The sequence below is a fragment of the Falco punctatus genome, assembly GCF_963210335.1.
Source record: "Falco punctatus genome assembly, chromosome: 2".
NCBI classification, from domain to species: Eukaryota; Metazoa; Chordata; class Aves; order Falconiformes; family Falconidae; genus Falco; species Falco punctatus.
Genome location: NC_137581.1, coordinates 1,104,724 through 1,118,092, shown reverse-complemented (window position 1 = coordinate 1,118,092; position 13,369 = coordinate 1,104,724). Strand labels below are relative to the sequence as shown.

Sequence of the window (13,369 nt, the reverse complement as noted above, 5' to 3'; positions counted from 1 at the left end):
GTGTTTGTGGAGGTGCTTTTTTTTGCAAGATGTATTCCAGGAAAGCCTTGTTCCCATCTTTGGTACGGAGTTGTGTAACCCTTTTGGAGTGAACTCACCAGATCCTGATCTAAGAGTGGGGAAGAATGCTGATTTCTAGGTAGAGCTGGAGCAGCGTTCTGGTGTTTAGGGGGTCATTAATAACACCCCATTAACTGGAGTAGTACTGGTAACTCTTCACTTACTTACCAGTCCCTTTCTCTGAGGTTTCCAGAAGGGGAAAGCTTAGTAGTGTCCAAAGCAGTTGCAGTAATTGGTATCTTTCTGGCTTCAAGTGAAACACTACTACAGTGTACTAAATGCTTTTTTCACATCTGTGCATCTGTTTCCCTTGTCATCACTGAAAAGACATTCAGTATGTGACTTTCAGGGCTTTAGACCATATAGGAACATTATAGCTCCTGTTAGGGTCAGGTGACCTTAGCTGGCGGAGACGTGGGGTGAGACAAACTTCTGAGTAGGTATTTAGACATTAGTTGGGGTGGGGGGAGTGTGCACTGTGGATTTCAAACCTTCTGCCCTAAGCTTTGGGATGGAAATATGTTGAAGTGATTGGGGAGGAAACTTTACAGGGCTTGAGTAGACAGTCCATTAATGTGTCACTATTAACAACTGGCTTTAATGAGCTGTAAGACAACATGGGTAGATGTTGATGATAGATCACAAGGCTACTTAGACTATTGAACTGCATAGTCTGTAGGCAGAGGTGTGCTTTTACCTCTCTTCCGTTGCTCTATTAATTACTGTTGGTGCTGTTCTCTGCTGCGGTCAGGCTAAAGCCCTGTGGCTGAAGCAGTCACACTGAGCATTTGGTTAAGTTTCAGGCAGAGATTCTAGTTTTGTCAGCTCCTTTCCCAGTGTTTTTCAAAGTCCAGTGTAGTAATGGGAAGAGATTATAATTGATCATGTTGTGCCTAGGATCAAGGCTTTGTTTTGTTGAGATATCTGTTTGTTGCATTAACAAAAGTAGCACAATTCTGCAAAATAATTTCTTAGGAATAGCTTTTACATCCAGATTTCCATTTTTAGGAGGCTTCTCTGCAGGAGCTAGGCAGGCAGTTTACAAACTTAATTTTAAACAGACAGTGTCAAGAACTGGTCTGTCTGGCAGCATGTGTGGATGTGTGAGCCTCAGTCCTGTTCCTGGCTTCTCTGGCAGGCCTGGAAACCCAGCCTGGCAGGGTGCTGGCTGAGAAGCTGGTTAAGTCTGTCAGAAACAGATGTGCCTTCTTGCGGTGTCAGAGAATGAGTCTGATCTCAGGTTTCTGTGCCATCTTTCAGTGGAAAGCTTTAAAAAAAGTTATTATATGTTAAGTGTTAGGGTGAATAATACATCAATTTATTTATTTTGAAATAAAAATTTGAATTTGGAAAAGAATTCCAGGGGAAAAGTGGTGACAGACCAGGTTTGTCATTTTATAGGAGCAGGAAATGCGTAAAAGCTGGAAGGCTCTAAGCAGTAGAAGAGTGACACGCAGTGCAAGGCCATGTGTGTTGTGTCTATAAATTCTTAAATGTCCTGGTATGCTGGGTGATGATCAGCTAGAAATTCCTCCTGCAGTCCTCTAGTGAGGGCTGACTTTCCTGGAGACTGCTGTTTCTTTCTGGTCTAAAGCTTTCCATCCCAGTCCATCAGCCTGTTAATATCACAGTGCAGATCACTGGTAGAATCAAGAGATACTTAGTTGCTTGTCTGTAAGATCGAGGTGTGTGAGTAGTGTGTTTAAGACTCGTATTGCTGTACCTCTCTTGCTAGATCCATCATGTTGTGAGAAGTTGAGGACAACATCAAGGATTACCACTCTGGTGAGACCCTGCCTGCAGTACTGCATCCAGCTCTGGGGTCCCCAGCACAGGATACATGGCCCTGTTGGAGCGGGCCCGTCGGAGGCCACGGAGCTGGTCAGAGGGCTGGAGCCCCTCTGCTGTGGGGACAGGCTGGGAGAGCTGGGGCTGTGCAGCCTGGGGAGGAGAAGGCTCCGGGGAGACCTTATTGCAGCTGTTCAGTACTTAAAGGGGGCTTATAAGAGTTGAACAGACTTTTTAGTAGGGCCTGTTGCAACAGGGCAAGGGGGAATGGCTTTAAACTAAAGGAGGGAAGATTCAGACTAGGTGTAAGGAAGGAACTATTCACACTGAGTGGTGAGGCACTGGTACAAGTTGCCCAGAGCAGCTGTGGGTGCCCCATCCCTGGGAACGTTCAAGGCCAGATTGGGCAGGGCTGTGAGCAACCATATGCAGTTGAAAATGTCCCTGGCTGTGGCAGGTGGGTTGGACTAGAACTTCAAAGGTCCCTTCAACCCAGACTATTCTGATTACCCCATAATGGTCAAAGTTTGCATGCGTGAACTGAATACCTGTCTGGTGTGCATTGGTTGGCGTATACTACCACTATGAGCTGTTTGAAGAAGCTGCTAAAGTAGACTTAGAGGGAGCATTCAGTTCTCTGTGCCATGAGGGTGCTCCCTTCTCTGGGATGAAAACCATGAGCATTTAAAGCTGCAAGATGAGCTGGGGGCAGGATAAACTCAGGAGCTCTGGAAAGCTTTTAAGTTGCTGTATTGACATTTGGGGTTGATGATGTTCCTGGGCTACTGGGTGTTAGTGCTGGAGATGGCTTCTGTAATTTTGTGCAGTGAAACACTGATCCAGCAAGCACTTCGTGCTTTTTTAGTCCGTGAGGAGCTTTGTGTGGGTGTGTGTGCCTGCCCATCCCAGATGTGGCTGTTTTGGTATGGAAAGGGGAGATGACTGGCTTTTAGTTGCTTGTGGCTGTGTGACAGAAGGTTGCATGCTTGAATGGACGGCAAGTTAATCCCTTTCCAGCAGTGGAAGGACATGGGCCAGCAGGGTCTGATGCTGCTGGATTTTTCAGCTACGGAAGGCATCTTTAGCTGTATAGCCACAGTGATGGTGCAGGTTCTTTGCAGTTCTTTTTCCTGCTGTTTCCTTTTATTAGATCCCAGCTAGAGAAGCTTTGGGTTCTCAGGTCAGGAAGGCTGGTCCCTGTGGCCAACAGCTCACTTCTCATTCCTATGCTACCGTATTTTAACAGTCATTTGCTGCTGTGTTAAACGGCAGGGCAGTGGGTCCTTTACCTGTTAAGTATTAAAGATGCTGGATACTTGCAGTTTCAGGAGAAAAACTCAAAAGTGAAATGAAAAGCTGACCTGCTAATAGTGTTCCTTTCCCATGTCACAGGAATTCCCATGTCACAGGAATTCATCTGTTGTTGTGTATTAAGTGTAATTCTTGTCCATAATTGCCAGATTGAGAAAGGTGTATTGGATTTAAGGGTGGCAAGGAACCCCTTGGCTTTTGTTGAAGTGTTTTGTCTCCACCCAAACCCTCCAAGTGACTGTGGCTTCCAGAGGTTCATTGAAAAAGTTTTATTGCAAAATTATACAACTGTCATTGTGTGGTACAAGAACAGGTAATAAAAGCCATCAGACACCTGCATCCATATGATGCAAATTATTCACAATATCACACAGTGTGTTCTTGCCTTGCCCACCCCCTTTACCCACCCCCATCCTCCGTTAACGTGCTAGCCTGTGCGAGTTTCAGTGCACTGATTCACTGGGTAGCGTCTAGCATACACAGCGGGCTTTAGGCTTCCTGTGCATTTGGGTACATCCTTGTGGATTGCCTCCTGCTTCCCAAGACAGCAGGGAAAGTACCTGGGAATATGATCTGGGAAGAGGCTTAAGGAGAATAATCTCCCATTCTCGCTGGCTTGGATAGGAATTGGGGCAGATGAGCTCGTCTGCAATTGTGTAACCTTACAAACCTGGAGAAGGCATGGTTGGGTCAAACTTGGGAGTGCAAGCTGCTGCATTTTTGCCTGTGGGAAAGCCTAATAAACTTTGGAGTTGTAACTTGATAAGTGGACATAGTCCTGTGTGTTGTCTGAAAAAATGCAGTATTGGGCTTCTGTGTAGCAACCTGACAGTAAGCACATTGGCAGGGAAATAAACAAAGCAAAGCAATGCAGTCACTCTCCTTGCTGGTTTTTAAATAACTGGCACTTACATTGTGACACACAGATTTCTCTCATTTCAATAGTTTTGTCATTACTTGCTTTGCGATGTCTTGCAGTGTGTAGCAAGGCTTACCTGATGTGCTTCAATGTTCACAGGATCATGTTACTTCTTTAAATGGTGTTAACCCAATGGTATCTTTGAAAGAAGGAGGAAGATAGGAGTAGCCTCCAAGTCTAGGCTGGATCAGGCTGTGAAACTTGCTCATCATCAGACATAAATACGAGTATAACTATAAATACATTTGTTTTTCAGCATGCCCTTGTCCAGGTCAGCCAACAGGGAGTTAAAGTATCATGGTGGAGAGGATCTTCAGAAAAGGGTCATTAGGAAGTCAGGTAAGGGCAGCTCTAAAGCTTTGTATTTAAACAAAAAAGAGGAAATGAACATGATCCACCTCCCTGTGAGAAGCCAGCAGCAGTCCCTTAGCCTGCTACAACAGGTCACAGCCCTGGTTGTAACTGGGAGAACCTTCACAGCACTGTCTCTTTCCCAGCCCTGTGTGCTGATGCAGAAGCACCAAGAGAGTTCCTCTGTGCCTGCTACAGGATGTTTAATTCCAGATGTTGCCCCCAGAGGGGTGGTGCACAGCTGTTACGCACCACTGAAGACAAGAGAGAAGCAAGGAACACTGCAAAGTGACCAGAGCAGCTCTGGTGTGGTGCTGTGTAGCATCAAAGGGGGAGAAAATTAAGTGGCAGAGCTAAATGTGCAGAAGCATTTGAGATGGAAGGGTGGAGAGCCTGTGCCTTTGCAGGGCTGATGGTAGCAGCGAGATGCTTACAGGAGGCTAAACTCGAGTGCAGGGAGGAGCTGGGCGTTAGCCTGAATGTCTTGGCAGAGTATGCCAGCAGCTCAGTGCATGCCCATTGCCTTCCCCTCCTGGTGACCCTCTTGTGCCAGGCTCCACTGATCCTCTCTGGAGGTGGGTTTGTGCAATAAGTATTTTGGGGTGAGGTAAAGTGTATGCTGGTTTCTCATCACAATGCACCCTGGTCTGAATAGCACCCATAGTTCGAGAAGGATACAAAATAGTGTTTCCCCTTTTTTGAAATCCCCCGCTAAAAACACACAAACCAAAGCTCTGGGAAAAAAACCCACCACCCTAACAACCTAACTACAACTCATCACGCATCTTGTCTCCTTTGGGCCTCACGAGCCTGCCAATGAAGAGAATTGAGTTGGTTTTACTGTCCTTGATCATGAAGATGAAGGGGTGGTCAGCATAGAAGAGCTTGGGGTTCCTCATCTCCTCTCGGCCATAGATGTCAGCATCATAGGGGTTTCCTTCAGTGTCCCATTCAAGAGCAGCAGCGTGGAAGACATTGGATAGGTAAAGGTCTTTCTTGCCAGAGATTTTTGACAAGTCAGCCTTGGTTTTGTCAATAGCTTCTGTCAGGCCCAGATCAGCCAAGTGTTTCTAGGAGGAGAAAAGAGGTCAGCAACCCTCCCGGAGATGACACTGTGCAATCCTTTCCAGCCATGGTTAGACTAGCCACTGGAAAAAGGATGATGGGCCTAGATAACCTGTCATCCCGCTCTCTTCCCTCCCACTCCAAAGAACTGTAATGCCCCACTGTTTTCTTTAAGGACTTTTCTTTACCTGAAGGTCATGGCTGACTTCCAGGATGACTTTCGGCAGTGAGATGGCCACTGATCTCTTCTTCATCTTGCCAGCCCAGGCCTTCAGCTGTTCCCTGGTCAGCAGTTTCTCAACCCGCTCCAGAGGCTCCACATGGTTTGGCATGATAAAAATCATGCTGGAGAGCTTGTGAGCAAGTGGCATCTCTACCACCTGGAGCTTCTCTGTCTCATCATCATAGTAATTGTAGAGACCTTGAAATCAGAAGCAGGAAATGGTGAGGTGTGGAATAGAGGCAAAGCTACCCACAACCTTGTGAATTCACCCTGGACTTTCCCCAGCCAGCAAGCGAAGTGAGTCTGAATGCTGTTTTGGGAACTGGTCCAGCGCTATTGGAGCTGGCAAGAACTCAAAACTGCAGCTCCTATTTGCGTGATGAGCTAGGATTTATTCCTAACAGCCAAGTACCCAATGGTAAACGTGGATTCTCTCTGTTCAGAGGGACCGAGTCAGCAGAACAAGCGCAGCGTGCTTTGTTCTTTCTCACTAATAAGTGAGGCAAAACAGTCTTGGAAGCAGCTAGTGGAAAACCGGATAATGGAGCAGCAGTGAGCGTACCTTCAGTTGGTCTTGACATGGGGCAGGTTTGCAACTTACCGGTGCGATGCATCATGGGGACTCCCACAGTGTAGGAACGGGTCACCATGAAGCCACGGTTGTCCACCATCTTATGATGGAACTTCTCATCCCAGTGAGCTACAGGAGAGAGAAATTCAGCTTGTAAGAAAAGGGAATGGGTAGTAGTTTCATGCGCAGCTCCCAGCTGCATGCTCTGAAAAAGAGCATACCTCCAGTGGGCCTAGGATTAGTTCAGCTTCCAATTTGGGCTGTTCTGTATTGGCTCAGGCCAAGTTTTGGGTCACTTATATCAAGAACTGAAGGTGGAACTTACGCTTGAAGAACATGGCATTGACAATGAGAGCTCCATCAGTTTTCTCAACATCTTTTGTGACCTCTGGGAGTTTCCCATCTGTGGTCTGTGCTGCCCACTCGTTAATGGATTTCAGGGCGCTCCTCTTGTCTCGAAAGTTGATCTTGGAATGCTCGTAGTTGTAGTGTTTCTTGCTGTTCTTCACAAAGTCATCAGCAAAGTTGATGGAGGCGGGGCCGTACAAGCGGTTGCCAATCTTCCAGGTGACATTGCGGGCTGTGCTGTTGCTGACCTCGTTAAGGAGCTCAGACAACCCGCTGTGCACGTAGTCATCATTCAACTTGTCTGCGCTGAGCACTGCCTTGGCTTGGGAGGCAGTTGTGGCCTTGCCCCCAAGGGACACGAGGCCAAGAGAAGAAGCCACGACCACAGGGGACAGCAGGATGTTCTCCATATTCTTGTCTTTTGCCATGGCATGGTAGAGGTTGAAGGCCAGTGTTGTGCTTCGGTCAGCCAGCGTTGTTGCCTTGTCACTCAGCTTCCTGTCCTCCGAGGGCACAGCTGCAGCGAGGCCGCAGAGAGCAAACACCAGAATAATCCACATGGCTTTGGCAGCACCGGACACCTCTGAGGACCTGCTGGGGGGCAAGAAGAGCTCACCATCAGCATGATTCAAGCCTTTCGTGGAGTGTTCAGAGATCCCAGGGGCTCTTCCAGGGAAACCCACTCCTGTGCTCCAGTGAGAGCCACAGCATCTGCATTAAGGTTTCACTTGGGGTGCAACAATGCCAAGTCTGTGCTGGGCTCTTTCCCTGAGCAACAATTAATCTTCAAGAGGCCAGGCTGCACTCTGGCATGCAGAGCCTGTGCGCTTTGAATGAAAGCTGCTTTTTTTTAAGCAATTTTACTATGTTACTACGTGCTTATGTACAGTAAATGATTTAAGGAGGGGCCAGGGACTGGAAGCAACACACATTTCTCATACAATTTCAGTAGGACATCGTGGGGAATGTCTTTAAACTGAAAGAGGGCAGATTCAGATTAGGTATAAGGAAGAAATTCTGCACTTTGAGGGTGATGAGACATGGGAACAGGTTGCCCAGAGCAGCTGTGGGTGCCCCATCCCTGGCAGGGCTCAAGGCCAGGCTGGACGGGGCTGGGAGCAGCCTGGGCTGGGGGGAGGGGGCCCTGCCCCTGGCGGTGGGTGAGACTGGCTGGTCTTGAAGGTCCCTTCCAGCCCAAACCCTTCTGTGATTCTCTCCTCAGAGCAGAAAGTCAAGCCTCCGCCCTGTCAGGGAAAGCTAAAAGTGGAATGTTTCTGCTGCCCAGGGACCACATAGCACGGTGCTGCCTGTCGATCCAGGGGCTACTGCAGTCAGTGTATGGCAGAGCTCATCCTGCCGGGGGACCTCAGCCCAGTACCCAGATGCTCAGCTTTCTAGACACTAGATGGAGCACAGGAGCTTCCATTCCACCAAGCTTAAGCCGGAGAGGCCCCTCGAGAAGATCCAACCAACCCTCTCAGTTCAGCTCTGTTTGACTTTGGTTTGCCTGTACAGCCCTGCCAGGGGGGTACTGGGGCAGAGGAAGGTGGTGGACCCCTTCCCCCCCTAGCAGAGCCCCTTCCCAATAGGTTCATGCATTAGGTAGGTGCACCCATGGCCCAGTGAGGGCTCAGAGCTACTAGCTCTTGATAAATCTGCAGACTGATCAGTCTTAAATGCTGTGTCTCAAAGCTCTTTGGAGCTCATCCCACCTGCCTCCAAGGCTATAACCTGTCCACAGACCTTCCCTCCCTCCTGACTTCACACTGCTTGCAGCAAACCTTCCTGATGGCAGATCCTCAGGGCTTAAATTCCACCTTCACGCCCACAGTGAGCTTTTGGGTGAGCTTTTCCTTGACAGGCTGCATCATGTCCAAGGTTACAGTGACGTTTTGGACCTTGGTCCTCTCCTTCTGCCCTGCTCCTGGCCAGCCTCAGAAGCTGCTGCTTGCATTGGGAGACAGGAAAAGGCTGCAACGGGGCAGCTTCAGGGTTAAAGCAAACAGAGCAGGAAGCGAAGGGCCCGCTGGGATTACATATGGAAGGAAACATGCACACAGCCCGAAGCAAAGGGAATGCGCAGTTGCACCAGGGTTCCTTTGCCAGAGTGGGACTTACGTAGCCTCAGAGAAGGAGGCAATTTTTATCCTAAAATCCTTTTAGGAGTAGAACTCCATTGGAAGAGCCATCCCAGCTACTTAGGAGCAAAGACTTGTGCAACAGGCTCAAAACTGCCCTTGTCACACTTTTTAAGGTGCAGACAGGATTGGGTGCAGCAAGCATTTAAAATCTGAGGGTTTTTTTTTTTTTTTTTTCTTCCCTTTTATTTCTAGAGATACCTTGAAACTGTTTCATAGTGAGGTCAACGTTTGCCTTTTTCATTCTGAAAGAAAACAGATACATGGAGTAGTTCTCTTGTGAGCAATGGGCAGCCCCCGCCACTTACATCCTCAGCTTAAAAAAGGTTCATTACTTCAGAGACTGGGGAGAAGTTTGGCCGGGTGCGCTGGGCTGTGATGAGTGATGCAGCCTGCGGCAGCAGGACAGAGAAATTTTGCCCATCCTTGGATTATGGCCGAGATTATTGGTGAATTCATAATGCAAGGTGAAAATCAAGAGGGAATCTAGAAGAATGGCGCAGCCAGTAACATCCTCTCTTGCATTTGTACGGCCCAGCCCTGCAAGGGGCCGCCCCACGCCAACGTGGCATTCCACAGACCTCCTCGGGGCTGTGGGGACCCGCTCTTTGGCAGGGTTTCGAGGTGCCATCATCCACGACAGCCAGCCGGAGGCACGCACCCCTTCGAGGGCTTATTTCTCCTGTGACCAAGTAGCAAAGCCACAGGACGGAGGCAATGCAAGCAAAAGGCCATCTCCATGTCAGCAGCGGGCCGCGACACTTTGTTAAGGCAGGCAGGGCAGGGTTAGTCAGTCTCGTTGCAGGGAGGGGAGCTCTGCCCCCTGCGCTGGGCTGGTGCCCAGGATCCCGAAGGCTCCCAGGCTGGGCAGGAGCAGGGGCTGGAGGATTTTCTCGGCCAGGGCTGCTCCGGGATGACTTGGACCAAGTTGGTGCTGCTTTTACCCTCCTCTCGTCTTTGTTTACCCCCTGTAAGTTTCTCCTGGGTGTGAAAACCAGGATGCAGTTTCACCGCAACAATCTCTAGCAAACTAGAGGTGGTGGGGAGAGGGATCATCTCACATCTTTTCTCAAAAAACAGACCCAGCTTGTGGGACGGTCTGTACCGTACCCACATCCCCCACATCAACCCACCCCGCTGCAACCCTCCTCCCCCTGCAACCCCCTTCCCCCGTGCAATACCCCCACCCCGACCTCCCTGCCCTGTGGGGCCAGCCAGGAGCATGCAAGACCCCAAAGTAACACTCGGCCTGCTGCAGCCTCAGCTTGGCCGCATCCCAGCCTAGTGGTGGTCTGGTGGTCCGGGGGTCCTGCGAGCCCAGGCTGCCCCGCCCCGCCCCCCCCCCCGCGTCCCCTTACCTGCGGCGCTGCGAGCCGGGGCGCTGCTTTGCTGGGCTCCCCTGTGCACCTCCCGGTCCCGTGGAGGGGGTATATAAGGGGCAGGCGAGAAACTTCTGGAAAGTTGGGAAAAACCTCTCAAAACCGCCTGGGGAGGGAGAGGAAGGGGAGGATCCGATCCAGCTCTCCCGGCCTGCCGCCAATGGCAGGGAGCGCCCGGCCCCGCTGCTGCTGCTGGAAGGGGGGGCCGGGGGACCGCGGGCTCCCTCCTTCTGCCGGAGCTGCCTCGCCGCCGGGCCTTGCAGCAGCAGCAGGACAGGACCCTCTCCCTAGTCAAACCCGTGCTTTTGCATGTTGACGGGGCAGCGGCCCATCTCACTCCCTGCCTCCCCCCGCCCCCCGGAGGCTGGGTGGTTGTAGGCATGTCAGGTGGGTGATTTATTTATTTTTTCCGGGGTGCCATCCTCCATGAAGTCAAGGATGTTGCAAAGTGCTTCAGCCACAACCACAACAGTCGCAGGCAGCACATGTTAACATCTGTACCTGGTTCAAGCCACATCTTGCCATCCGAAATGCCCCCCTGCCCCTCCCCCCCCCCCCCCGCCGGCTCAGGGGTACCCAAGAGGACCTGCATTCGCCTTGCAGGGACCCAATGGCTGAGTTACAGGCAGCTGGAGAGCTTCTTTGTATTGCTGTATCCCAGAGACTGGTTTTTCATCCATCTCCCCACCTGTGCCTAACACCCATCTCTCCCTTTCCCCACCAGCTGGGCTGATGGAGTGGTGAACCTCTTACCCATCAATTCTTCCATACTTCCAAATTCCCCCTGTGCTGTAGGTGCGAGATGAGCAGGGCAGTTGGGGTCTGTTCTTTGTTGTAGTGTAACACAGTGGCAAAATCCTCATGTCTGGCAAACTCACACAATTTAGAAAAGCATTATGGTAGCAGATATCCACAGCCCCCACAGGAACGTTGAAGGAGTTAAATGCTCGTGCTGCCTGGTGCCAGACTGCCTTGGCCAGAGGGCTTACAGCAAAGTTATGTGCCGTAGGGAAGTTTCTGCGCTGAGTCACAAGTATTGAACACCACTTGGTTTCAACCCTGTCACAATTTAAGATAGCATGGGATTTTTTCTAACAGCAATCTGGGAAATAATGATATGCTAGGTACCACCCAGTAATTAAGCACCATTCTCATTGACATTTACCATGTTACCAGAACGATGCTGCATCATTCTGTTTTTTAACTGATGTCTCTGTCTTCCCTTGCTCCTAATCACCGTGTAATTTCATTTCCCTGCCCTGGTTTTGGCTCTGCAAGTTTCTCGGCTTCCCTCAGAAGACAGGGGGTCTCTGTGGGTTGCTGTCTCTTGTTGCTATAGTAGAAAACAGCACCTGATTTTTGTCTTCTGGCTTTGAATATTCTACTCTCAGACCTGGGTTGTCTTGCAAGCACCTTGCATCAGGATCACCTCATCTTTCCACTGTCTGTTCCACTGCATGACACCAGTCCACTGATCGTAGAAGATGGCATCAGAAAGCAACATTTTTCTTCTGTCTAAACCATTCAGATGATGCTATGTGAATAGATACTCCACACCTCAAACGAGGGGAGGTCTTTCAGCCCTCCCTGTACAAAATTTTCCACCATGTGCAATAACACAGTGTTTCTACGATGATTTCGCTCACAGCACAGTTTGCAGCAACAAGACCTTAATAACAGCAGTAGCAGATAATGGGAAGGTTGTTCTGGTCACTGGGTGTTTGCTTCTGGCGGTGAGAAAGATTATACCATTCATCCATTCCCAATAGCCTTTATTATGGCTGAATTGATCCATGCGATGTCATTTGCACAAAAGCTATTACAGGGGAAAAGTGCCAAGGGGTCTCACTCAGTGGGCGACCTTTTGGGTGCCAAGCATGAAGACCTTTCGGGTGCCTGAAGGCTCCTATCTTTCTGTGAGTTGTTTACTTTTGGGTTTGGGTTTTTTTTGCTTTTTCAGTGGTGTGTGTGTGGAGAAGGAAATACCTGAACAAAACACATTTCCAGCTGCCATCTTCCCTGGGCATTTTGCATTCAAGCAGGTACCTTACGCTGCAGTCTTTAATGATGACGGTCCTAATGGCTTCACAGCAGTGACGTTCAGAGATCCACTGCCTTCTGGGAGGGAATTGGTGGGAAAGAGGTTTGAAGTACCTTAAGCATCGTATTTTTTGTGTTCACTAGTGTATATATTTGGAGCAGTTTTCCTGGCTTTGTGTCTGCATAAATGACTAGAATGTGGCCCCGGGGTTTTTATAGCACAATCTTTGCTTTATTACTACATTGCTATAATAAAAGATGAATTTGTGGATAGCAAGCAGTCAAGACACAGGTGAAATGTTACTGGTATGTACCAGCTGAGAAATGAGAAAACCTCCTTTAAAATTTCAGTGTCAGCTGGTTTTCTCTGCCAAGCTCTGAATTGCTCCACCTTCAAACCCTTCTGTGTAATCACTTCCCATATAAGAATTTTTTTTCTTCTTAGTGAAATTTAATATAAACTCTAAAACTTTTAATCTTGATCTCTTTCAATGCCTCCCAGAACCAAACTCCTTTGACACAAGTACAGGGCTCTGTGCTTCAGTCCTTTTAAATGGCTTTGCCTCAATAACGAGTATCAGGAGTTCAATTAAAATAGTTATTTGTGTTTGAGGACAGGCAGCCCTGCATAAAGATATTTCAAATTTTTGCCTGACTTTTGGGTCCAACCTATTCCTGCTCTTGCAAACTGCTCCATGCTACTAATTCATCTCCCCAGACAACACAATCCTGAGCGCATCGCTGTAAGACAGCCACAATAAATCTGCAGGATGTTAGGATGTGTAGAAAACGAGTAAATTCTACCAAAACGTCAGCAATCAGCTTAATCTTGACCATGAACACTTTTTCCAGGGCAAAAGTGCTAGGAATCGGGCTGATCTGCATTGCAGGGGGAGATTTCTTTTGCCTTTGAGTGATTTCCAAGTGCAGTTGGACTTTGCAGGCGTTCTGGCTAGCATTCCCTGCCTCCACAGTGCCACGTAGGAGATCCTACAGCAGTGGGATGGGGGGAGAGGACCGGGAGGGGGGAGCGATACTGGGAGTTGCCTTCTTCCGTCTTCTCTGCTCCTTTAATGAGAGGGCCCAGCTGCCAAAAGACACATCTGCTTCTCCAGCACAGCTCCTCCCCTCCAGCTGCACAGCTTTAAAACACACTTGCTCGTAGGGCAAAACTTG

General features: G+C 49.2%; 2 protein-coding genes across 5 annotated transcripts in view; one reads left to right on the top strand and one right to left on the bottom strand.

The window, feature by feature from the left end:
- Nucleotides 1–3,413: 3,413 nt before the first annotated feature.
- On the bottom strand, nt 3,414–11,090 carry SERPINH1 (serpin family H member 1). Of its 4 annotated transcripts, none has more exons than XM_080374926.1 (6): nt 10,907–11,090; nt 10,133–10,259; nt 6,614–7,227; nt 6,319–6,417; nt 5,683–5,915; nt 3,414–5,499 (listed from the first exon to the last, which is right to left on the bottom strand). In XM_080374926.1, the coding sequence occupies exons 1-6, from the start codon at nt 10,920–10,922 to the stop codon at nt 5,197–5,199; spliced, it is 1,392 nt and encodes a 463-aa protein (XP_080231052.1). In that variant the 5' UTR covers nt 10,923–11,090; the 3' UTR covers nt 3,414–5,196. The 4 variants fall into 4 exon arrangements, with proteins under 4 accessions (XP_080231052.1, XP_080231051.1, XP_080231053.1 ...); XM_080374925.1 differs by having other exon boundaries at nt 6,614–7,230; nt 10,907–11,089; XM_080374927.1 differs by lacking the exon at nt 10,907–11,090 and adding an exon at nt 8,976–9,019 and having other exon boundaries at nt 6,614–7,230; nt 10,133–10,263.
- LOC308058723 (uncharacterized protein) overlaps nt 10,422–13,369 on the top strand; it is a 97,843-nt gene continuing 94,895 nt past the window's right edge. Inside the window, exon 1 of the mRNA XM_080374988.1 lies at nt 10,422–10,540. The gene's annotated coding sequence lies outside the window, so the exon portion shown is untranslated. The remainder of the gene's footprint in view (nt 10,541–13,369) is intronic.

Bases quoted from the DNA above. Each gene is read 5' to 3' on its own strand.
- SERPINH1 (XM_080374925.1), bottom strand. The intron at 7,231-10,132 runs GTAAGGGGACGC...CTTGCCCCCCAG, and splicing joins CCCGGCTCGCAGCGCCGCAG to CAGGTCCTCAGAGGTGTCCG. The intron at 6,418-6,613 runs GTAAGTTCCACC...TCTCTCCTGTAG, and splicing joins CAATGCCATGTTCTTCAAGC to CTCACTGGGATGAGAAGTTC.